Genomic DNA, 25,273 nt, shown 5'->3' with positions numbered 1-25,273 from the left:
TTCTCTCATTGACTTCTCACCCCAAACCCCGGCCTGGTCTGCTTGGCCAGTTTCGCAAGCATTCCTGCAAGTCTCGCGATGTTGCGCCTCTGTTTACAAACTCTGTGCTTCGACTTTAGCCAATGGGAATTAATTATATTAACACAGAAACCATGTAAGATAACACAGAAACCATGTAAGTTCTTATGTTAAAATGTTTCCCCTTTCCTCTCTACAGACTGACGTACATTTATTTTAAATGGATTAAGGTTTCAGAGATAGTGGTTGGAGCTTTATGATGTGATTTAGGCTAGGCTACAGAAGTGTCAGTATCTGTCATAATACAAAATAAAACCTGCATACACATGGGTCTTTCAGGACTGACCATAAATCCATTAGGTTTGTCAGAACAACAACAACAAATCAACAAGAGTAATAAAAAACAAATGTATTTTCTTTAAAAAATAGCCCTCCCCAACAGAGTCCCCATACTATTACACCATACAGAGCCAAAATAAGTTGCTTCCATTTCCTTTCATTCAACCTATTGGGAAGTGCTATGACAAAGACTGTTCTTGATCAGTGGCTTTTATATTGCTTAGTCAGTGTGGAGCAGAATCGCTTGTGTCCTCACCATGATGCTTTTCCCAGAGTGAAAATAAGAACTGCATCTGGATCAGTGGCGCTGGGCTTACCCAAGCTGAATTTGGACACAGAGGGGTTTGGGGGGGGGGGGTCGACTAACCCCAACTGCAAAGGCCCCGCTACATTGGTGAGCCCAAATTCGTTACAGGTTATATACAAATTACCTGGGACATGTGGGGTCAGTAAAATGGTGTACAAAAGCATTTTGATTGCGTAAATTCATAAACATGAATTCCCCCAAAAATGGCATATAATTAAATCTCTATCGTCAATCCCTTCCAACATAACGGGGCTCTACAACCCATCAGACATGTTTGGAGGCGCTTGAAAGCCAAGAAGTGAAAGTCGTCAGACTACTTTTCACATAGTACCTTGAGGATCCACTCTGACACTACTCAACACAATACAGAAAACAAAAAGCAGCCTTTCAGTTCACCGTTTACACAAAAGAGGCTATGACTGAAAGGAAGAAGTGAGCGTAATAAGCTCCTAGGAAAACTAAGGTGGCTCAGAATACCCAGTCATAATAAAAATGTGTTTCATGCATTTCATAAAGTCAGAAAGTGATCAGAAGTGAAGGCAGGGCATATTGAGTAAGTACCCCCCCAATAACCTGTGTAGCAAACCCCTATCTGTGTTGTCCATGCACACAGCGCACCAATGGGGAATCATACACTAGGCTAGGAGGAGGGGTGCTGAGGCAGAGGGTTGAGCGGGGTATGGATAGTGGGAAAAAATGGGTGGTGGTGTTGGAAGGAGGGGGCGAGTATTCATGTGGGAATTTTAAGGGGGCAAGTGCATGCGTGGAGGCGGCTCGGTACACACTCCGTAGGAGAATGTGACAGGGTGAGGAGGCATGAGTGTGCTTGTGTTGACGATGCTGTGGTCGATGTCTGTAGGTAGGACAAGCTATTTACAATATTAAAAAAAGAGACGCTGTGTGCGTGTACAGTATGTGTGTGTGTGTATGTCAACGTAGTGTTTTGGTGTGTACATCGTCTCCATTGACATAGGTTGGAATGTGTACCTAGAATGTGTAGAATGATCATGTAGTGTAGAATGATCATGTAGCCAAGGCTAAGTGCTAAAAGTGAGGGAGAAACACTTAAATCAATGTTCTCTGGCCCACGTCTTTTTGCAGCTTTCACACCTACAAAGACAAGATGAAGACCTTGTATTGCTACTGTTACTCTATTGGTTCAGCAAGCTTAGAGAGGTTGTAGGTGTGAGAATATGCATTATGTAGGTAGGTAGGTGGGGGTGTGTGTAGGCCTGTGTGTGAAGCCTCAGGGAAGACAAATCTCCCCATTCTGAAGTAACATAAACCAATCAGGTAAAGAAAGTGCCTCGTAATTCCTCCGTAGAGTAAATGCATTCTGACACAAAAGATTATCTTCTTCCTGTTTACATAGGTGCCCATTTTCCATTGGTAAGCATCACATTAGGCTGGATAATAATAATAATGCTGGTTTAGGTGCATGGGGTGTGAGTATATTCAATACACTCAAAGCAATGGTCCCTCTAACTTCCACATTGACCTCTCTCTACTGGCTAATTCTAAGAGGAGACTCCCAACCTGCACAGATGAAGTGAAGAAGCACTTAGTCTAATGTATCTACGACATGCTACACCTGCCCTTTCTATTTCCACAATGAAGAGCAGAGGGCTAGTCTCACACAGACATAAACACTTCATATAGGTGCAGGGTGAGCGGCGTTGACTACATGCTAATCTCTAAGTGCTAATGTACCATACGTCCCGTTGCGCGCATCAAGGCCATAACAAAAAAAAGAGAGAACGGCAACATAAGAATGGAGTTCATGATAAAAAGTTAACAATAATAAGTGTCCTTTTTGTCACCCTTCCCCCGCCCAGGGTTCCCATGACTCCTGTTGTACCAGGGGCTTGGAACAGAACACTGGCATCCGCCATGCGGATAGGTAAGAGGCAGCATTGTGGTGGCAGTCAAAAGTCTCAGGGCAGCTCAGCGCCCGTTTTCCTCCCCTCCGTATTGCATACATAGGAGTGTGGAAGGTCGCATACAATACAATAATACCCTCTTTTTGTTTTGAAGTCAACATAAAAACACAGTCCTGGTAAAGTAAATAAAAAAATAAACATATAATATCAATAATGATAATAATAAGCGTAGTGCAGGATGCTGCAGAGTCTGCCTGGGTTGATCAGGTGAGGGATGTATAGTTCTGGTACTGGGGTGGTTTGGCTGTGGTGGGTCATTCATGAGAGGGTATGTGGAGTGTGTGGGTGGTCACAGCCATGGGGGGAGGAGGAAAGGTGGAAGGCTTCCTGTGGGCTCCCAGGCCCCTCACCGAGGGATGGTGAGTCTTAAGGACAGTGGTGGTGGCGGTGGTGTGGGGTGGTGCTCAGGCGAAGTACATGGTCCTCAGCGTGTCGTGGTGAATCTGCACCGCCTTGGCCAGAGCCTGGGGGTCCCGACCGTTACTCTGACCAGAGACATGGCTTCCCTCCCCACTACAGTATGGACAGAAAGACACAGGACGCAATAAGTACCGAATAAGATCTGGAAATGTTATGGTGCTTACCCTTTTCATTCATTTTAGGTTGAGGCATACAGCTGGATCTACAAAACCGATGGCATGGAACTTGAATTCATCTTAACATTAGACTACATTTGAAGTCAACCTCTGACAACAGATTTAAGTGTAACGTCCCTCTAAATGTTAACTAGACCACCATGCTCACCTGTCATGCTCCTTGTCCACCAGATGGTAGCGGGCACGGAAGGCCACAAGGCGGGCATAGTACGCTGGCGCGGGGATGGAGACGGAGCGGGTACAGCGCACGTAGGTGTGGCACAGCTGGTAAGTGAGGATTTGCAGCTCGTCGGCGGTGAAACGATTGTCGTCCCACAGGACGTAGTAATGTGAGGGCCGACTAGTCCCCTGCAGAGTGGAAAGACCATTTCAACACTCAAAATACTAGTATTAGGGCCCTGTGTTTTACCTGGATTTTAAACTTTTGTTTAAAATTTCCATGTCAGATGGTCCAGCACCATCCTCTGACAATTGTTTAATCTTTGGTGTAATTCTCATTTCTGAATAAGGATTCAAATACATAATATAATCTTGCTATGTCACATGATTGTGCAAAACACAGGGCTCTAACTATATGTTTTTAAACCTGCTCTTTTAAGGTTTTCATACGCGCTGTTTTAACTTACATTCATTGTTATGTATCGTGTAAATATATGAATGTTGTTTTGTTGGAGATGTAAATCTCAAAGTGATTTCTATGGTTAAATAAATAAAAGTATACAAATTAAAATCGTCATGGAGCCACAAAGGAGCGTTAAAGAGCTGCATGTGACTCCAGAGCCAGGAGGTTTAGAATGGCTCAGGTTAGACAAACACAGCTGGACAGCCGCAGGAAGCACCTCCCCACTCACCTGTATACCCGCGTGACTGCAAAGGTAGAAGTCAAACTCAAATGGGTGAGTGATGCTGGTGTCCACTGTGGTCCCTGCAGGAATGTTACCACTCTTCCCGATCTACAGAAAAAGGAAAGACAATACAGGACCACAATATTTAAATCCAAACGCTAATCCTAACATTACAACCGCAGACCACCTCAAATAAGCTCACAGGCCGCATTTGGCCCGTGCGCCGATAGTTTGAGACCCCTGTTCTAGAGTGAAACCTATAAAGCATGATACAGTTATGGTTAGAATAGCTGACTGTTGACTCACTCTCTCAGACTTGTCGGCACAGAAGAGGCGTGTGTGGTGGCGCTTCTGGACCACGATGTAGGTGATACCAGGCTGGTAGTCCTTCTCCAGCTTGATGCACGCATCCCTGATGGCCAGAAGCTCGTAGTGGAGTATCTATGTAGAAAAATAAAATATTTACTCGTTATCTGTCCAACTGATATCTTTAGAGGTAGTTGCATTCCTCACCTCTTTCTGTCTCTTCCCAGTATTGTGCATTATTGTCACATGCGATATAATATCAAATCATAGTTAATCTCTGATTAAGTATGTACCATTATTTAACTGCTATAAACTACTAGACCTATTGGTCAAAGTGCTGGGGAAAAATATAGTGATCTGGCCAATCCAACTCTGTCACTTATAAATAATGAAAAATGGATCCCCATCTCTATTGATAACTATTTTTGCCCCTAATGACAGAGACCAGTAAGTACCTGCGGCAGTTGCCCCTCAGGCACTCCGTCCCTGTAGAAGATGATCCTGGTGGGCTTGAAGCGGGTCGACTTGTAGAACTGGATCAGCAGCTCTCGGACCATGTAAGAAAGGTCTTCGATAATCTCTTGCCTGGGCCTCTGGACCCGGACTGTGGCACAGTACCTGCTGGGGTGGGCGTCCATACTGCCGACCACCTGGAGAGAGCGAGGGAGAGAAAGAACAGAGAGAGGGGTGAGAATAAGATAGAAATGAGGGGACTAACCATACAGACAGAGACTAGGACCTGTATTCAGAAAGCGTATAAAAGTGATGCTCTATCATCTGGTCCTCCTGTCCACGTAATCTTATTCACGATTAGCCAAAAGGCAACTGACCCTATATCAGCACTACTACTCCGAGACTCGTTGTCAATCCAGGCCCAAAACTCAGAAACCACTCCTAAAAAGCAAAAGCTTTGGAAATACAGAGATGACCTGAAAAGCAAAGACCAGATAGACAACCCAAAACATCCATATTTAATTCAGTGTTCTATGATTCACCTCTTGCTAATGATACAGTGTGAGCACTAGCATCCTCTAGAGGCACAGGATAGGCAGTGTGGGGAGCTCTGGGTCGTCAGCATCTATAACAGCATCTATAACAGTAACCTTGTTATTGTGAGAAAAATGGTCATCCTTCCTGACCACCTCTATAAGCTCACACACACACAGAAGCACATACAGACACACACAGAGGGCTGTGTGACTCAACAGCCAACCATGATTGCTTGGCAACTACACAACCAACCACAGCCAGGCCCGGGTTGTGGGACAGCGAGGATCGGGGTGACGTCATTTCCTCCCTGTCAGTGAGTCAGCACTGAGCCACTCTTCCCCTTCTCCACCTATTCTTTGTTTCCTCATCCCTCCCTCTTAAAATACAATGTACTCTTAATACATAATAATTTGTGTTAACATGGTGTAGTGGTAGTACTGTAGAAGCAGCCTTACAGCAGTAATGGAGGGCTTCTTCCCATCTCCAGCAGGGGGGTGTGTTACATCGGCCCCTAGGAAGATGACAGGCTCCTGGAACACAGCTGACCTGTGAGATAGGAAGGGAGAAGGGACAAATTCAGTCAAACTCACAGGAGTTTGTCTGATTTTAAAGAGTGCTCATATACATAAATGGGTTTCCATCCAGAGCACATTCAGACCAAGGTCGTATCCATTAGGTCCCAAACAGAACAAAACGGACTGAAAAAGGAAGGGACTTTGTGTGCCGTAAACGAACCCACACAACCGAGTGGAGAGAGTTGGTGAAAGTTTACCGTTGGTGAGGCACCAGGATATTGTTGATTCCCCCCAGCTTGACATTGATCTTGAGGCAGAGGTTGGAGAGGGTCTGGGGGGACGTCTTCACCACGTTCTTCACCTGGACACACTGAGTGGCCATTCCTAGGAGAGTATCTCCCACCCTCTTCACCTCCGCTACACAGGACCAGTAACAGACAGAAATTAAGTACAGATCCATGACTGCTAAACTGAAGCTATTATAAACAGAGTACAAAACATTAAGAACACCTTCCTAATATCGAGTTGGCTAGATATCTTTGAGGGTGGACCATTCATGACACACACTTGAAAGTAACTGCAATGAGATCGATGTTCTTCTTCGTTTTATTATCTCGTGTCATACGGTGTTCAACAGTGTTCGATCTTGTCTCAAGAGGACCACAATGGAAATAAGTCTCAGACTTTCTGTGTTATCCTTGATTATTTTACTCATGTGCATGTATGGCTTTTTCAAGTTGTGAGCTTTGTTTTTAATGGTCAAATTAATAAAAAAATATATAAAAAATAAAGTGCTGAGTGGAAAACCCAGCAGCGTTGCAGTTCTTGACACAAACCGGTGTGCCTGGCACCTACTACCATACATTCACACTGAACGGCACACATACACAATTGATGTCTCAATTGTCTCAAGGCTTAAACATCCTTCTTTAATTAACCAGTCTCCTCCCTTTCATCTACACTGATTTAAGAGGATTTAACAAGTGTCATCAATATGAGATCATTGCTTTCACCTGGATTGACCAGGTCAGTCTATCATGGAAAGACCAGGTGTACATTATGTTTTGTTCACTCAGTGTATCATAGATGTCTCAGTTACTGCAATATGTCAATGTAAAGATAATGCATTATACAAAATATATTTCTGTAAGGGTGGTGGTCAAGCAAGTTGAGTAAACTGATATTTTGGTTAAATAATTCGACCTTAAGAGAATGTAAGTGAATCATTCAGCATCTAGACAGGGTGAAGAGGAGGGCCTTGAGAATCATTTCCTGAGGTGGAGCAGTCCAACCACAGCTCCCCTCACTGCAGAGCAGGCGAGAGCAGGCTGCAGTGCATCTGGTGAAGGACATGCACACTCTTGACCATCCACTGAATGACTTGCTCCCTCCAAAAAGAGGTAACTGCACCACCAGGCTCCTGACAAAAAGTCACGAACTGTCCTGTATAACTGCCCGTACGAACCGCCTGCAAAACCCTCTGCTATCAGACTGTATAATAACTCTAGCTCTTAAATGGTTCTCCCAAAAATGTTTTTTTAAATTTTTTAAATCACATTTTAATATTTACATTTCCATTATGAAAAATGCCCTGTCATTTTTTTCAATTGCTCAATATTCTATTCATGTCACGTATTATGTGTTATGTATTTTAAATGAGTGTTTTGCAATTATTAGTAATGTAAATTCTGCATTTCTTCAGTTTTATCTGTGAGCAAGAATAAACAAACACAAACTCAGCATGAATAAGGCCAATCTTACCGTAGACGGGGGTCTTTCCAGGCAGGATGACGATGATGAGCTGCAGTCCAGAGTAGGTGTTCTTCAGGTGCCTGAACATGGGCTCCACACTGTCGGCTCCCTGGGCGTATTTACAGAAACACGGCTGGCCCTGGATGGGCATCCCAGCATCCTTGGAGATCTTACGCAGCTGGTCTGTGAAGTTCCTGAGGAGAGTGATGAACATGTTGTGTTAGGAAAGAAACCTGGTTCACATGGTGGTTCTGTCTGCTGAGCCCGGGGCTGTGTTGATTAAGCACCAAACGGAAGACTATGGACTGAAACAGGGATGTACTATCTGGACTTCAACAAAATGGTCATTTCCAATTGCAAAATGTTTTAGAACGCTTCCCTGTAGTGTGCACTAATGAACAAGACCCATGCCACAGCAAGTAAAGCTCTAAATGTAAAACAAATAACATTACTCTAACACACAAAACTACCTAGCAAAGCCAAGAACAGTACATATTTTATCTTTAGATAAATACTGTTGCACTGTGTGACGGCCCTGAATTTTTCTGAACCGTCTCAGTGCAGCTCCTTCCAATAGGGCGCTTTCCCTTTAACTCCCAATTAAATAGCCAGCATCAGCTGCGCAAAAGTGGGGTTGTGATGGAGACGTGAATGAGGATGTGTTCAACCCTCAGTTCCGAAGCTTCTCTATTCCGTTTGTTTTGTTGCCGTTAAACGTGTGTTTTGTAGCCTAAGAGAGTTTACCCAGGATCGGATCCACTCTTTGCGTCTGTGGACTACACCTCTCCGTCCCTGGACTACACCTCTCCGTCCCTGGACTACACCTCTCCGTCCCTGGACTACACCTCTCCGTCCCTGGACTACACCTCTCCGTCCCTGGACTACACCTCTCCGTCCCTGGACTACACCTCTCCGTCCCTGGACTACACCTCTCCGTCCCTGGACTACACCTCTCCGTCCCTGGACTACACCTCTCCGTCCCTGGACTACACCTCTCCGTCCCTGGACTACACCTCTCCGTCCCTGGACTACACCTCTCCGTCCGTGGACTACACCTCTCCGTCCGTGGACTACACCTCTCCGTCCGTGGACTACACCGCTCTGTTCTTCGTGGCCTTTCTCCGCTGGAGATCTGTTGGCGGATTGGATTGTCTGACTGACCGACTGACTACCACCTTTTTGTATACGGTATTTCATTTGTTTTGATGTGAGGTATACTGTGATGATTTATGTAGTTAGTTGTAGTTGAGGACTTAGTAAGAGTTGATACGCTTTAAAGTTCTGTGGTAAAATTAGTGTTATGTTGATTGTATGATTAATACAGGGTTTACGCTACACTGAATTGAACGGACAAACATTGCGTGACAGAAGTCACTTGAGTTCCCTGAACTCTACCGGGCAGGACTCTTCTTAGGCCCGAGGTACAGGACATTTCTGGAGGAACCAGAACTCATGGTATTATTATATGTGTGTGCAATCATTGATGTTGTTAATAAACCCACGCAAAAAAATAGTTGTTTTTGAAGTTCTTTCCAATGTTTTAAGGGTTTATGAAAAGTTTATTTCCATCCTGACATTTACATAAGTCCTTTGTATTGGTGCAGACTTGACGGACCAGACGGGACTCATTCCCTCCCAAACCAAAAGGAGAAACCAATGTTTTCTCTGGTAGGCACAACCTACCTGGCACCCCTATAAATAATAACCTCAAGTCAAAAACCGTTACAACTGTGACAGGAATCTCTAATACGATGCCTGAAGATTTCCACTTCAGCCACCACTTCCCATACTACCCCTACTCCAAGTGTAACGGATGTGAAATGGCTAGCTTAGTTAGCGGTGCACGCTAAATAGCGTTTCAATCGGTTATGTCACTTGCTCTGAGACCTTGAAGTAGTAGTTCCCCTTGCTCTGCAAGGGCCGCGGCTTTTGTGGAGCGATGGGTAACGATGCTTCGAGGGTGACTGTTGTCGATGTGTGCAGAGGGTCCCTGGTTCGCGCCCGGGTATGGGCGAGGGGACGGACGTAAAGTTATTCTGTTACACATTTACATTTACATTACATTTACATTTAAGTCATTTAGCAGACGCTCTTATCCAGAGCGACTTACAAATTGGTGCATTCACCTTATGACATCCAGTGGGACAGTCACTTAACAACAAGCAGGGCACTTACTTGAGCACCTCCTCCCGACACTGTTTCTGGGGGGCGAAGCAGGCAATGGCCCACACCTTGATCTCAATGCCGTTGTAGAACTGCTTTCCCCTCATGTCCCACACCCCCTGGTTGGGCGTGGCAATGGCCCGGTTCTGTGAGGTGGAACAGGTGGGAGACAAAAGCTTCAGAACCAGATCAATGTCAGGGCTGTTTGCACTCTGTGAAATACACATCTACCATAGTGGGGACTGACTTCTGAAGCCAGAAGCCTGGTTTGACATAGAGTGGTGAGCAGGAACTCTGTGCACCCTTTGTGTCTGGAAGTAATTTAGACATTCATTGTAGCCATTGGTGCTCTGGAGAGTTGCTATTTTCTTGGGTTGTCTCGTGTCAATTAACTCGTGATGTTGCTGGATTACTCATAATACTAATAAAGTCTGATTTAAGCAACAACGAAAAAGTAGTCAATTTTAAAAAAAAGTTAAGGGTACAGGACTGTGTACACGGCAGTGTTGGCAAAATCACTACATATCCCATCAAGCAAAGCGGGGAGAGGCCGCCCCTTGTCACAGTTCCAAGACCCGTCAGAAACGTCCCGCTAAACCTACGTCAATGATGGTGGATCTCAAAACTGAACTTGGATCAGTGTTAAGTAGCAATGATACTTCACCACAGCTTATTACGACAGATAGCGCGAACCAGTCATGACTATTCAACAAAACAAATCAGTTTCAGCTCATTTCTTAGTTACATGATTGTATAACTAGCAAAGGAGTTTTGAAGTTGAGGGTGCAGTATTTATGAAGTTTGGTAATGAGGACAAACTAGCATAGTTCAGCTAGCCAGCAGGATATAGCTGGGCGCACATGCACACTTGATTCATTCAGGACATAAATTGCAGTTTTTATACCCTGGTATCAGGAAGCTGGCAGCAAAAAGTTTGATTAAGCAATTCAGAGACTAAAATGAATACATCAGATGACAAATATTTGAGAGTGAATCGATATACAATCCCGAAATTAGCAGTAACTGACAATAGTAAAACAAAGCTTAAAACGAAGTTCGAGTGAACCTGAATCCAGAAAATGAACAGTGAAGTCCTCCTCACCACTCTATAGCCTACTGGTGAGTAGCTGTGTGGGCTACTGCTGATATAGAGATATATATATATATATAGAGAGAGAGAGATATATATAACATTACATTACAGACACACAATCTGGACAGTAAATTGTGCTAAAGAAAACATAGCCCAATGCGAGTAGCAAATTAATTACTCCTCCATTTACTTTTCTGGACACATTTTTTTCTGCCCCAAGTACACACAAATTGAAAGGATGCTTAATGTGGCTGTACAATAAATGCGATGTCTCTTACCCGTCCTCCATACTGTAGGATGGGGGCAGGCAGCACCCTTCCCGTCACCTCCGCCATCTCATCCTTCACCTTGATCCCAAACTCCTGGATGTACGGGTCCAGGTTAAAGTTGGCATTTTTCATCTGTGGATAGACGGGGACAACAGATAAGATATGTTATACATTCTCGCATGTCACATCCACACTGCTGTGCTGTCAATTCACATCTAATCTGTGGAGAGAATAATAGGAAGTAATTTACTATGTATTATCTTTTCCCTCAAGTCTAGTAGTAGTGTGTTAATCTGTGTTGGATGGTCTTGTGTTAAATTCATTAATGCCAATTCTCATGCTCATAGCTGGTAGTTTCCCATTGCAGCCTCCAGCCACCAGGCGGCGCCACTCACTCACCAGCCGGCTGATCTCCTCCTGTCTGTCAGGTGCAGAGCGAGCCGTGGCTTTGATCATAGTGGACGTCTGATTATCTGTCAGTTTCTTGATGCAGCGCTGCCCTGCTACTATGTTACACACCTGCAGCGAAACAAAACCAAAAACCATTGAGCTTTTTATATAAGCAGGAATTTCCATCTCAAACACATAAAGCAACTGGACTGGATTAAATGTATTCACTCTAGAAGAGTCAGCGGTCCCATATTTCTCACCTCCAGGGGCAGGTAGGTGTGCTTCTGCTCCTGACCAACCTGGAGGCAGGGCAGGTGGGGATACTTGAGCTGCAGATTGTACTTCTGCTTGAAGTACTGGGCCACCGTACATTCTACCGTCTGTCCGCTCTCAAGCTGCAGGGGAAACCTGGTAGGGAATGTGTAATAAAGACATCAAAACTGACTAACACAGCGACTTGATCTTGTCTTCACTAAATGCTAGAATAAAAGCTGGATAATAAAAAAAACATCCATCCTTGTCATGGACCATATCTTTACTCAGAATCACAAAGACCAATATCCCAACTAACACCGATGATTTATGGGTCATGACTAGAGGCTGACCGATTAATCGGAATGGCCGATTAATTAGGGCCGATTTCGAGTCCATAACAATCGGTAATCGGGCATTTTTGGACACCGATCATGGCCGATTACATTGCACTCCACGAGGAGACTGCGTGGCAGGCTGACTACCTGTTATGAGAGTGCAGCAAGGAGCCAAGGTAAGGTGCTAGCTAGCATTAAACTTATCTTATAAAAAACAATCAATTAATGTTATCAATTAACATTATCACTAGTTAACTACACATGGTTGATGATATTACTAGTTTATCTAGCTTGTCCTGCGTTGCATATAATCGATGCGGTACCTGTTAATTAATCATTGAATCACAGCCTACTTCGCCAAACGGGTGATTTAATAAGCGCATCCGCAGAAAAAAAAGCACTGTAGTTGCACCAGTGTACCTAAGCATAAACATCAACATCTTTCTTAAAATCAATACACAAGTATATATTTGTAAACCTGCATATTTAGTTAATATTGCCTGCTAACATGAATTTATTTTAACTAGGGAAATTGTGTCACTTCTCTTGCATTCTGTGGAACAGAGTCAGGGTATATATGCAGCAGTTTGGGCCGCCTGGCTCGTTGCGAACTGTGAAGACTATTTCTTCCTAACAAAGACAGCCAACTTCGCCAAACGGTGGGTGATTTAACAAAAGCGCATTTGCGAAAAAAGCATAATCGCTGCAGGAATGTACCCAACCTTATACATCAATGCACAGAAGTATATTTTAAAACCTGCATATTTAACAAAAAGAAATTCATGTTAGCAGAAACTTTTAACTAAGGAAATGGTGTCACTTCTCTTGCGTTCATTGCACGCAGAGTCAGGGTATATGCAACAGTTTGGGCTACCTGGCTCGTTGCTTACTACTTTACCAGAATTGTACGTAATTATGACATAACATTGAAGGTTGTGCAATGTAACAGGAATAGTTAGACTTATGGATGCCACCCATTAGATAAAATACGTAACGGTTCCGTATTTCACTGAAAGAATAAACATTTTATTTTCGAAATGATAGTTTCCAGATTTTACCATATTAATGACCCAAGACTCGCATTTCTGTGTGTTATTATGTTAAAATTAAGTCTATGATTTGATATTTGACAGCAGTCTGACTGAGCGGTGGTAGGCAGCAGCAGGCTCGTAAGCGTTCATTCAAACAGCACTTTCGTGGGTTTGCTAGCAGCTCTTCAAGCTGGTGTAACCGATGTGAAATGGCTAGAAACTTAGCGGGGTGCATGCTAATAGTTTTTCAAATGTCACTCGCTCTGAGACTTGGAGTAGTTGTTCCCCTTGCTCTGCATGCGTAACGCTGCTTCGAGGGTGGCTGTTGTCGATGTGTTCCTAGTTCGAGCCCAGGTTGGGGCAAGGAGAGGGACGGAAGCTATACTGTTACACTGGCAATACTATAGTGCCTATAAGAACATCCAATAGTCAAAGGTATATGAAATACAAATAGTATAGAGAGAAATAGTCATATAATTCCTATAATAACCTCAACCTAAAAGGAACCACCAGCTTTCATATGTTCTCATGTTCTGAGCAAGGAACTTAAACATTACCTTTTTTACATGGCACATATTGCACTTTTACTTTCTTCTCCAACACTTTGTTTTTGCATTATTTAAACCAAATTGAACATGCTTCATTATTTGAGGCTAAATTGATTTGATTGATGTATTATATTAAGTTAAAATAAGTGTTAATTCAGTATTGTTCTAATTGTCATTATTATAAATAAATTAATAAAAATAGTCCGATTAATCGGTATCGGCTTTTTTTTGTCCTCCAATAATAGGTTTCGGCGTTGAAAAATCATAGTCGGTCGACCTCTAGTCATGACTTTTATTGGAATTATCTCAGACATATCATCCACCCAAAACATCCCTTCTCCGGGAAGCATCAGTAGGATCAACCATGTGACGCGACTCACGTCTGGTGGCTAGCGGGGCGTCGCGTGACGTTGCAGACGCGGTACTTCCTCTTCATCTGACCGCAGTGAGTCACCTCCACCTTCAGACCTGGTAACGCCCACCGACAGCAGGGCACAGACACACAAAGATAAGAGCCAGCAGTAGTGACGGCACAGGGACAGACGTAGATGGGGAGAGGGTGGAGGAGAAGGGAAGGACAGAGTTCTCCCCATAGTCTGTGTGCACAGAAGCGCTGCTCTACCAGTCTTTCACTTTACTCTTTACCGCCATCATGTGGACTTTCAACATTTACATTACATTTAAGTCATTTAGCAGACGCTCTTATCCAGAGTGACTTACAAATTGGTGCATTCACCTTATGACATCGAGTGGAACAAATGTATTTCTTTATGAAAACGTATAATACTGCTTTCAATCACGCCGTTTTATAGAAATTCAGGAATGCAGAATTGAGGATAGAGTCGACAGAGAGGTGATAAGGATTGCTACTAACTGAAGATGAGCTTTACACTATGAAAACATTCTGGGGAAAGCCCTGGGGTAGAAAATAACAGGGGGCATGGTAGAGAGAAGGATGCATTAGGATGAATGTCAAAAGAAGGTGGAGAAAAGGAAATGGAGGTGTGAGTGAATCAGTAAGAGAAGATAAGGAGTGAAGTGAGGGGTGGAGGAGTGGAGAGAGTGAGGGGTGGAGGAGTGGAGAAGGAATGAGTGATGGGAGAAGGAGTGAGTGGGGAAGGAATGAGTGATGGGAGAAGGAGTGAGTGGGGAAGGGATGAGTGATGGGAGAAGGAGTGAGTGGGGAAGGGATGAGTGATGGGAGAAGGAGTAAGTGGGGAAGGGATGAGTGATGGGAGAAGGAGTGAGTGGGGAAGGGATGAGTGATGGGAGAAGGAGTGAGTGGGGAAGGGATGAGTGATGGGAGAAGGAGTGAGTGGGGAAGGAATGAGTGATGGGAGAAGGAGTGAGTGGGGAAGGGATGAGTGATGGGAGAAGGAGTAAGTGGGGAAGGGATGAGTGATGGGAGAAGGAGTGAGTGGGGAAGGAATGAGTGATGGGAGAAGGAGTGAGTGGGGAAGGGATGAGTGATGGGAGAAGGAGTGAGTGGGGAAGGAATGAGTGATGGGAGAAGGAGTGAGTGGGGAAGGGATGAGTGATGGGAGAAGGAGTAAGTGGGGAAGGGATGAGTGATGGGAGAAGGAGTGAGTGGGGAAGGGATGAGTGATGGGAGAAGGAGTGAGTGAGGAAGGAATGAGTGATGGGAGAAGGAGTGAGTGAGGAAGGAAGGAAGGTAGGAAGGTGAGATAAATGGGGATTGATGTGAGGGGATTGTCTGGGGGGGGGGGTGAGAGACAGGCGGCATGGCGTGTGGAAGGTACTCACTCACTGTTCAACGGCCCACCTTTGATCTCCTTGGTGAAGCGGACCCTCTGCGAGTCGGTCAGGGTCTTGGGCTGCTCGTCTATGTTGCGGATGTCCAGGACTTCGCACATGAACTCGATCACCGGCTGGGCTTTGTAGAAGGCCGTGGCAGACACTAGAGGGAGAGAGCAGTAAGTAATGCATTCAGTCAATGGAAGTGAAGTGCAGCAGAAACAGAAGCACAGTGGTATAGGATTATGTTATTCCTAATCATTGGGTTGTTTTTTATTTAACCAGGTAGGCAAGTTGAGAACAAGTTCTCATTTACAATTGCGACCTGGCCAAGATAAAGCAAAGCAGTTCGACACATACAACGACACAGAGTTACACATGGAGTAAAACAAACATACAGTCAATAATACAGTAGAAACAAGTCTATATACGATGTGAGCAAATGAGGTGAGATAAGGGAGGTAAAGGCAAAAAAGGGCCATGGTGGCAACTAAATACAATATAGCAAGTAAAACACTGGAATGGAAGATTTGCAGTGGAAGAATGTGCAAAGTAGAAATAAAAATAATGGGGTGCAAAGGAAAAAAATAAATAAATACAGTAGGGGAAGAGGTAGTTGTTTGGGCTAAATTATAGATGGGCTATGTACAGGTGCGGTAATCTGTGAACTGCTCTGACAGCTGGTGCTTAAAGCTAGTGAGGGAGGTAAAGTGTTTCCAGTTTCAGAGATTTTTGTAGTTCGTTCCAGTCATTGGCAGCAGAGAACTGGAAGGAGAGGTGGCCAAAGGAAGAATTTGTTTTGGGGGTGACCAGTGAGATATACCTGCTGGAGCGCGTGCTACAGGTGGGTGCTGCTATGGTGACCAGCGAGCTGAGATAAGGGGGGGCTTTACCTAGCAGGTTCTTGTAGATGACCTGGAGCCAGTGGGTTTGGCGGCGAATATGAAGCGAGGGCCAGCCAACGAGAGCGTACAGGTCGCAGTGGTGGGTAGTATATGGGGCTTTGGTGACTAAACAGATGGCACTGTGATAGACTGCATCCAATTTATTGAGTAGGGTGTTGGAGGCTATTTTGTAAATCACATCGCCGAAGTCGAGGATCAGTAGGATGGTCAGTTTTACGAGGGCATGTTTGGCAGCATGAGAGAAGGATGCTTTGTTGCAAAATAGGAAGCCAATTCTAGATTTAATTTTGGATTGGAGATGCTTAATGTGAGTCTGGAATGAGAGTTTACAGTCTAACCAGACACCTAGGTATTTGTAGTTGTCCACATATTCTAAGTCAAAACCGTCCCGAGTAGTGATGCTGGACGGGCGGGCAGGTGCGGGCAGCGATCGGTTGAAGAGCATGCATTTAGTTTTACTTGTGTTTAAGAGCAGTTGGAGGCCACGGAAGGAGAGTTGTTAACACAGTGTCCAAAGAAGGGCCAGAAGTATACAGAATGGTGTCGTCTGCGTAGAGGTGGATGTTGTGTTCGCTAGGGCATGCAAGTGAAAACATATAAGAAATTGTTTCAGAGGAAAAGGAAAATTAGTTTCTTGTAGGACAAATCAACTTAGATCCTGTTTCGGTCTGTTTTCTTCCATTTGGTGACTAATGAACACAACCCAATACTATAGAATGAAGTTATTTCTAAGCATTGATCTGCAGTGAATTTGCACACAACACAAAACAGATGTTAAATCATAGACCACTGTGAATGTAACTTTAAGAGCATACCTAAGATGAGATTTTCATTCCATCATGTAGATGCAACTTTTTATGATCTGTGACTTCATACCCTCGAGTAGATCTTGCCTGGTGGGACTCACCATCAATATTTAGCATCATCTTCCACATGGCGGGGCGTACAGACTGGTGGAAACCAAACCACACCTCCCTCCCCCCACCCAGGGGATGGTAGTATCCTTCAGGTGGGGAGAAGAATGATCGTCCCACCGGAGTGTACCTGGATGACAAAAAAATGACATTATGGAGAATGACTCATTTGAGTCTCAGCACCGCAGCATGATTCAATGTCCAGTAATTCTGTGTCACCTATAAGGCTTTGCAGACATAAGCCCAATAGAATGATTCAACAGCTTGTGTTTGTGATCTAGTCAAGCCTCCAAGTCACTGTCTGATTATTAGATTTTGTTCATGGGACACCTTTACACAGTTCTCAGCTATCCGGCATCTGTTGTTCTGTTCATCAACTCTAGAGATGTAAATATAATAGAATCTAAAACTAAATCGCTGTTCAACAAGTTTGACAGGAATGTCTTGCTAAAATAACAAATGATTCACACCTCAAGTCAAACATATGCCTTTCAATTAGTTTGAAGACAACATGCACACAGAGTGCTGTCCTGTGGCGTGTGTGTTGTTTGTGCATCATAGATCCTAGCTTTGAAATTAGCCACAAGCTTCTCTGCCCCTGCTTTTATAGTGTGTGTTTGCATGCGTGTGCGCGTGCCCTCCTACCCGCCTGTCCGCGTGTGTGTGTGTATACACGCACGTGTGTGCTTAGTGTACCGTACCTCATGGAGGCCAGGTGGCGCATGGCCACATCCAGGGCTTGGACAGAGTCCAGGGGTACCTGCAGGCGCCCGCTGACCAGCGTCTCCTGGAGCAGACGCCATGACACCGTGGCCAGAAAGCGGATAGACACCTTGAAGATACGATCCTTCCCCTCCCCAGGGATAGTCACCTCAAAGTCCACCTCAAGGGAGAAAGAGGCATGGAGGAGAGTTTAGGTGGAGGGGAGATGGGTTACAGGATACATCGATTGAAAGGATATAGACAGGAGTAGAACGGGACTTGCTGAAATGTACAGGACACACTTTCTCTCCCTTATGCCTACCTTCTCACTTCCAATAGGAAGCGCTAGCACCGTATAGATATTCTTCTTGCCGTCGTACACCGGCTTCCTGTCGCCAAAGAGCTGGGGCTTGAAGTGCTGCACCATGTATTCCACCACTTCCCTGCAGGGGGCGACACAGAGTCAAACACACCAGGGTCACCATCATGGCCACCAGAGGTGACAAAACCACAAAAGACTACCATCTGTCAAGAAATGTAGTGCTCCAAATTAAACCCAACATCCTATCAGAAATCTGGATTTAGGATGGGTGTTTTCTGGAGAGCAAGGAAGACCCGATTCGATTGGTTGTGGATCAAGCAGGATACAGTTGGTGAGAAGTGATGTCTCATGGTCGTGGGGGAATCCCTAGGACAAAGGAAGGTAAGGGAGGTAGCTGTGGGGCCACAGCACCTCTGAACACATGGTGCCTTGGCTTTCGTCTAAGTGTGGGGGGTAGAGTGGACGGGTTGAAAAGGAGAGGTCATGTTGGGTTGACCTTTCGCATGTCTGCATGGACGCTTTGTCTGAAAAAAACTCCTACTAAGTTAGAACGAAGCTCTAAGATGTGTGTTGGTGTGTGTATACCTCGTACACTTTCATCATCCAAAGTAAAAACTTCACATTTAACTCAACTTCTCTGTTAAACAAGTAAATGAGAGCGAAAGAGAGAAACTTCTCTTATGGGACCAGTTTTTGTTGGATATAAAAGAGCTGGAGTTACACTTTATGAGGTTGTACAACGGCTGAAAGAAATCCTCAGTCAACTCAAGCAGAGGAAAGAAACACAGGCAGCTCAATTGACCAAACATTGAAAGCAATGTCTGGGGTTTAGAATATATTGGGCCAATGATGACCACCCTACAATGGGGATCTCTCGAAGACCGTTAGTCATGTCCTGGCTAGGTAACGGTGGACACTGGACTAGAGCGTCATAGTCATGGTGCACTAATGAACTGTGAGTCTCTCTCTGAATCACCTTGAGAAGTTGTTGGACATCTGCAGACTAAAACTTCTACATAGTGTGGTCCTCCAAGTTCTGACTATGGCTCAGTTCTACAGTCCATATTCTGTGGTTCTTAAAAAAAACATTGGGAAAATGTTAGCCATCAAGTGGACCACTGCATCACCTATAGTAGGGGACACCTGGGTGAAAGGTGTTGAGTTGGGTAACCTCACTCCCCAGGCTATTGCCCACAGGGGACGAGGTCTGGCACATGAGACTATGTAGGGTGACACGTTACTCTACCTGTTGACCCGTCGGGGACACTTGTCAGGCTTGATGTCCACCTCGTAGTGGAACACGTCCATCTTGGGGATCTCCACCTCAAAGTAGTTGGCCAGCAGCTTGATGGGCTTGCCCACAGTGCCCATGCCCGGCCGGCGGGGTGCCTGGAACACCTGCTGCAGAGGTGGGGGGAAGGGCCCCATGGGCACTGGAGGGGCAGGGGTAGACATGGGCAATTTAGGGAAAGGGTGTCGGAAGTTTAGGCAAGGGCAGAAACGGTAGGGATGTGGGTATGGGAGATGAAATAAATGGAGTAATGAGGAAAGAAAAGTGAGCATGGGCAATGGATGACGGGCAGAGAGAGGGGTCATAAATTGGATGACGGGCAGAGAGATGGGTCATAAGTTGGATGACGAGTCAGAGGAAGAGACGGGAAGAAGTGGAGAGGAAGAAAAGGGCAACAGACGGACAGGAAGGAAAAGGTTGAGCGGCAAAATATGGGGATAATGAATGAAGGAATAGGGGTATGTGGAGAGAGAGAGAATAGCGGGAGAGAGGGGAGGAGGAACAAAGCGATTAGGGTGAGAGGAAGGAGGGTGTGAATGAAAGAGAAGGGAAGGGAGAGGGGTGGTTCAATGATAATTAAAGGGTAAGAGAGAGAAAAATAATACATTAGGGCGACGCTGGATACACCAAGCCGGACAGACAGAGAAAGATACAGACATCTCCTTTAACATGGAGGCAGGGTGAGAAACAGGTAGCGGAGGAGTAGGCTAGCCTCACAAGGGCTTCTAGTGTGATGTTGTATTGAAAATAATTATATGACCTCTGCCGACATAAGATGGAATGATCACAAATGTGCCTTAGCTAGTTAGCGACAGTAGCATAGGCATACAATCCAACGGTCACAGAAGACAACTAAACGCCTGCATTTGAGATGTTTTCGTTTGACATGAATGTTACTGCTAGCCTCTTGTCAAACATCATTTGAAACTTTTATTGAGCGGAGAGTGAATACAATACACAAACTGCAGTGAGGAAAACAAGTATGAGAGGTGTATGACTTCAGATCGGCCTGGTAAAATGTGAGACTCCTGCCTTCCTCCCTGCCCGAGAGAAGGACCGGCCCAGCCCAGCCCTGTCCAGACCATGTCTTAACCTCTGCTTCCCCAGAGAACAGCCCTCTCACAATCACAACAAAGACCCAGCTGCCCTCCTCCTCCATCACACAGATAGGGGGGCTGGGGAGAGAGAGCGAGCCCCCACTACCACACACAAACACAGGGGTCCCCCCCAACATTCCCAGGCTTACCATGGAGACTCCACAGCAACACCGGCATTGTCATGGAGATCAGGAAACCGGGAGGGGCAGTGGGGGTGTGTGTGTGTGTGGGTGTGTGTGTGTGTGGACCTTGGCCTTTTTCATCCTGAAGCAGCGTTAGTGTTTCCACATTATGTCCGAACAGCCTCCTCCTCAGTCATTAATCTCTCTCTCATGCGAGGCCTATAGCTGAGCTGAGCGGAGAGCTTGTGGTTTAAAAGGCAAACATTGGAAATCCTGTAGTCAAGCATAGCAGTCAGTCAAGGATGTATACGCTCACTAGGCCTTGAAAAAGCAGCCAACTACGGACTGGCAAATCTGGCATGATAAACCACATAGGACTATGAAGATTCTACTGAAGGTGTGTTTGTTACGCCTACGGCATAAGTCTCAACAGTCTTGACACCGAGTAGGCTAAACACACTGACACACACGCACAATTGCAGAGACACACACACACACACACAGCCCGCCCCACCCCAGTGTAAGCAGATGGTGAGAAGTGGAGCCAGGGCTCACACATCCCCAGACAATAGCAGTCTTTCCCTGGCACTGGGGCCCTTTCCATGTCAACTGTGTGTGTTTCTCCCTGGAGTCTGGTTTAGGCCAGGGTCCTTTTTCATTGAAACATGGAATTACACACACTATTCCCTGCTGACATCACTAGAGATGATCCCATGTCTAATAGCGATTTGGAATGGTGATATAGCTAAGAGTTAACCATTTATAGGTTTAAGTTTAAATAAATATTAAAATGCTGTCCTGAGGTACAGGTATAAAACATTCTCGTAGCTTAACTCTAGTCTTGAGGACAGGGTCTGTGTTAAATGGGGGGGTCATTAGCTGTTTGTCCCCTTCCCCCCTCTCTAAAAACAAACAACTCCATACTTAAGTGTCAACAAGCTGTCAAATGATTGGCCTACTCCATTTGAATGACAGTGAATTTTAGCTAACATAACTGTGCTTAACACTAACACCTGGGGTCCAATCTTTGTGATATCAACTTTCGCATTCCATTGGTCACTAAATCTCCTATGTTCGTGATCAACTTCAGACTTGGTTAGGGAGTCACTAAAAGATTTGATTATGCAGACTGGACTTCAGACCAGACTAAAGCACAGCATCATATCACAGGTCATCATAATATTTACAATAGTATGGCTGTCTGCCCACTTTAAGTAACAGAAGTGAAACACCACATGCTTTTTGATATGCCATAACTTGCCTTTCGTGAACTAACACTGACACTTAACTTCCCACCCCTACTAGCACAGACTTCGCTGATAACTACTTCATTGAGGAAAAATGTACTTACTATGACTAAGATGTGGATGTCCCACCTAGCTATTTTAAGATGAATACATAAACTGTAAGTCACTCTGGATAAGTGTCTGCTAAATTACTAAAATGTAAATAACTCTAGCAGTACCAAATATGAACATTAAATTGGAATGACCTTGATGTAAAAAATGTTGACACAGGAGGTTCCATGGCGGTTTAATTTCTATAGCATGTACGAATCTAAATAATAATCACAATGTACGGAGGTTGTCCAATAGCTACTCATTTCAGTATTAAAAACATAACTAATTGGAGTGTTCACATAGACATGAGTTAGTTCATTGTGGATTCTTTTGATAGGGTGTGAAGTAATTCTATTTGGATCGGTGCACTTTTCCATCATTCCAAAAACGGTATGTTGAAGACAGACTGCCAAAACAGAGAGCCTGGTAATTTGGGGTGTGTGAGTGAGAGGGGTGCTGAGTAGTGAAGGCGGGCTTTACCTCGTGTCTCCACACCAAAGATTCCCACGGCCCCCCTGCCCCCGCCCCTGACCCTGGACATTTTCAGTGCACCAAAAGACCCGTCTCTCGGTATGATAACTCATTTCGTATAGTCCACGAGCTATGGTTGAAAAATACCCACAATCGTTGTGATGGACGGGTTTTTCAGCCAGCCAGCTAGCTAGCATAAGAGAACGCTGCACCAGATATTCAAAAAAGATGGGCAGTTGCATGTTACCATATGCTGCTATAGCTGAAGATAATCAAAAATTCCACCCTTGACAGAGAAGAGAGAGACATACCAGCGCCAGACGGTCCCGGCTCCATCCCATCCACTTAACCGCGCGGGCACTAGACAGTCCAGGGTTCTATGGCCACAGCGCCAGCCCTTCCAGGCTGGAAGAGTTGCAGACTTCCAGCCCCCTCCTCTCGGCGTGTAGTCTTCTCCGTACTCGCCAAAACCCCTTCCCTTCCAGTACCCCAGACACGCAGAGTTGTAACGACAAAAGCTGCCTGTCTGATGACCAGAGAATCGCTGTCTGAACGGCACTTGTGCGATACCTTGCATCGGGTTTCTTTCCTCTCTTTACCTGGCCTGATAAGATGAACCGTGGCGCTATGGTTTCTTATCGGTCTGTTATGCTCCTGCTCACTGTTCAAGAACGATTCTCCAGTGGAAAAAAAAAAGGGTCAGTCCCCCCCCTCCCCGAATTCTGAAACCTCTTCTTTGACTTTGAATGATGTTGCATTCTGTACACGAGTTGTTGTAGTCGCCCTCTACTGGTTGTCTTGGCGTAGCAGCTGAGCTGTACATGGTTAGTATTATCCCGAATTTTTGGCACGCCCCTACCCAATCAACGTTTCCTAAACTCGGTCCTGAGGACCTCAAGGGGTCTAAGTTTTGGGTTTTGCCTCAGCACTACGCAGATGATTCAAACAACCAAACGCTTGATGATTCAAACAACCAAACGCTTTATGATTATTTGAATCAGCTGTGTAGTGTTAGGGGGAAAAAACAAAACGGGCTCCCCCGGACGGAGTTTGGGAAACCTCTAACCCTTACCTATTTTAAATTCCACTTCAGTAGGGACGTCCCAAGATCCCAGATAGCACTGAGTCCAATTTGAAACATATTCAGTAAATGTTTAAATATCCTATTCGACCCAAAGAACATCAATTTACCCGAACAACTTTCCTGTCAATCCACATGCAGAGAAATCTGTACAAACAGTTCCAGGCGGAAATTGTTGGTCTTTTGAATACGTCACTCCGTTGAATAAGGAAGGGGACGTCATCTTAAACTGTGCGTTGGAAGGTTTGTGAAATATGTACAAAATACGGCTCATAACGTTTATAATTCATGATCTCTTTCAACAATATGAATGAAATCGACCATTTTAGTGCAAAGTGCAATTGCTTTGTACATTTCAAACAGTTTTCATCATTGGTTATCGCTCCCTGTCCGGTTTGATTGAGTTGTGTTAGCTAGCTAGCTACCGTAGCTATGATAACTATGTAGCTATCCCAGACTTGATCTACATGAATCAGAGATGCATAGTCATAGCTAGTTATCAGAATATTAATTGTTAAACATATCCCGTTTATGCATGCATGCATGGAGACTAGTGGCGCGTGTATCAGAACTAATCAGATTTGGGGTACGAAATCATTAACACCCATAAAGATAAGCAGAAATGGCTCTAAAATATATCATTCAAATATTGAGCTATATTGTATGTTCAACATTTTTTTTGTAAATTATATTATTATATACTAATACAATTGCTCAGAGAAATACATTTTGTTTAACAAGTAACACATGTTTTTCTCAAAAAGGCAAGGGTCAACATGATTGACTCCCTTGTTCTGGTAGCCTGGCCGGTTGGCGCGTTTGGCCAGTAACCGAAAGTTTGCTGGATTGAATCCCGGAGCTGACAAGGTAAAAATCGGTTGTTCTGCCCCTGGGCAAGGTAGTTAACCCCCAACAAAAACTGCCCCCCCAGGAGCCAATGATGTGGATGTCTACCAACATATTTGACAGTAGGTATGGGGTTATTTTCTGCTGATGCATTCTCATTGACGCCAAACTAGTGTTTCACGGTAAACCGAAATTTCAGTACTTTAAAAAGACTAGAACATGAAAAAATGTACTATAATTGTTTTAAACGTTCGGTACTTATATAAATTGTCTCATGTCATCTACTGATTGAGAGAGGAACAAGTCTGTCTATCAGGGCAGTTGATGTCCCATTATAGCGCGAGCGCTTCATGCCTGCTTCACTTACTCATTGCTGGCTCTAGCCTGTCCTGAGGAACCACTGCACTCACTGGGAGTCTTGGCTGCATCACGTTAGCGCCACACTTATGCTTCACAGAAGTTAACACACTTAAATAATGCAACACAGCATTTAGAAATGTTGCAACTGTTAATTACTGTTCACAAAACAATGTTCATTACAGGCTAGAACACTTTACAATGCAATAAGATACCAGTAGCTCAGGCTGGTCTCATAGACTAGACATGAATCCAGGACACTCAAATTAGTATGATGTTATGTTTGGTATGGTTACATAAGGTTGGAAAAAAACGAGAGCAGGGTGGTTGGTTGAGGTGGATGGGTGTTTGAATCTCATCATGGAAAATTTTAGCTAA

At 44.6% G+C, this 25,273-nt stretch overlaps 2 protein-coding genes across 17 annotated transcripts in view; one reads left to right on the top strand and one right to left on the bottom strand.

Annotated features, from left to right (window-relative positions):
• Positions 1 to 412: 412 nt before the first annotated feature.
• LOC123997617 (protein argonaute-1) lies at positions 413 to 23,864 on the bottom strand. Of its 8 annotated transcripts, none has more exons than XM_046302028.1 (19): positions 22,923 to 23,099; positions 19,537 to 19,723; positions 18,291 to 18,411; positions 17,968 to 18,149; positions 17,260 to 17,396; positions 15,457 to 15,610; positions 14,073 to 14,177; positions 11,784 to 11,931; positions 11,533 to 11,652; positions 11,143 to 11,265; positions 9,784 to 9,917; positions 7,618 to 7,802; positions 6,114 to 6,273; positions 5,797 to 5,887; positions 4,807 to 5,001; positions 4,352 to 4,486; positions 4,052 to 4,153; positions 3,349 to 3,548; positions 413 to 3,120 (listed from the first exon to the last, which is right to left on the bottom strand). In XM_046302028.1, the coding sequence occupies exons 1-19, from the start codon at positions 22,945 to 22,947 to the stop codon at positions 3,009 to 3,011; spliced, it is 2,616 nt and encodes an 871-aa protein (XP_046157984.1). In that variant the 5' UTR covers positions 22,948 to 23,099; the 3' UTR covers positions 413 to 3,008. The 8 variants fall into 8 exon arrangements, with proteins under 8 accessions (XP_046157984.1, XP_046157986.1, XP_046157987.1 ...); XM_046302030.1 differs by having other exon boundaries at positions 14,073 to 14,160; positions 15,476 to 15,610; XM_046302031.1 differs by having other exon boundaries at positions 413 to 3,117; positions 14,073 to 14,160; positions 15,476 to 15,610.
• The window catches only part of LOC123997619 (dehydrodolichyl diphosphate synthase complex subunit DHDDS-like), a 14,440-nt gene continuing 12,822 nt past the window's right edge, over positions 23,656 to 25,273 (top strand). For 2 of the 9 annotated variants that reach the window (XM_046302034.1, XM_046302041.1), the window contains exons 1-2: positions 23,657 to 23,935; positions 24,457 to 24,559. The gene's annotated coding sequence lies outside the window, so the exon portion shown is untranslated. Of the gene's footprint in view, positions 23,936 to 24,456; positions 24,665 to 25,273 lie in introns of all 9 variants that reach the window. The other 7 variants (XM_046302036.1, XM_046302033.1, XM_046302037.1 and 4 more) reach the window with 6 other exon arrangements.

The sequence above is a fragment of the Oncorhynchus gorbuscha genome, linkage group LG15, assembly GCF_021184085.1.
Source record: "Oncorhynchus gorbuscha isolate QuinsamMale2020 ecotype Even-year linkage group LG15, OgorEven_v1.0, whole genome shotgun sequence".
In the NCBI taxonomy this organism is placed as follows: domain Eukaryota; kingdom Metazoa; phylum Chordata; class Actinopteri; order Salmoniformes; family Salmonidae; genus Oncorhynchus; species Oncorhynchus gorbuscha.
The sequence above is the reverse complement of the archived record's forward strand: the minus strand, read 5'-3'. Positions and strand labels throughout refer to the sequence as shown.

Bases quoted from the DNA above. Each gene is read 5' to 3' on its own strand.
- LOC123997617 (XM_046302023.1), bottom strand. From the start codon at position 23,188: ATGCAAGGTATCGCACAAGTGCCGTTCAGACAGCGATTCTCTGGTCAT. The intron at 15,611-17,259 runs GTGAGTCCCACC...CTCTCCCTCTAG, and splicing joins GATGATGCTAAATATTGATG to TGTCTGCCACGGCCTTCTAC. The intron at 5,002-5,796 runs GTAAGGCTGCTT...CGCTCTCTCCAG, and splicing joins AGAAGCCCTCCATTACTGCT to GTGGTCGGCAGTATGGACGC.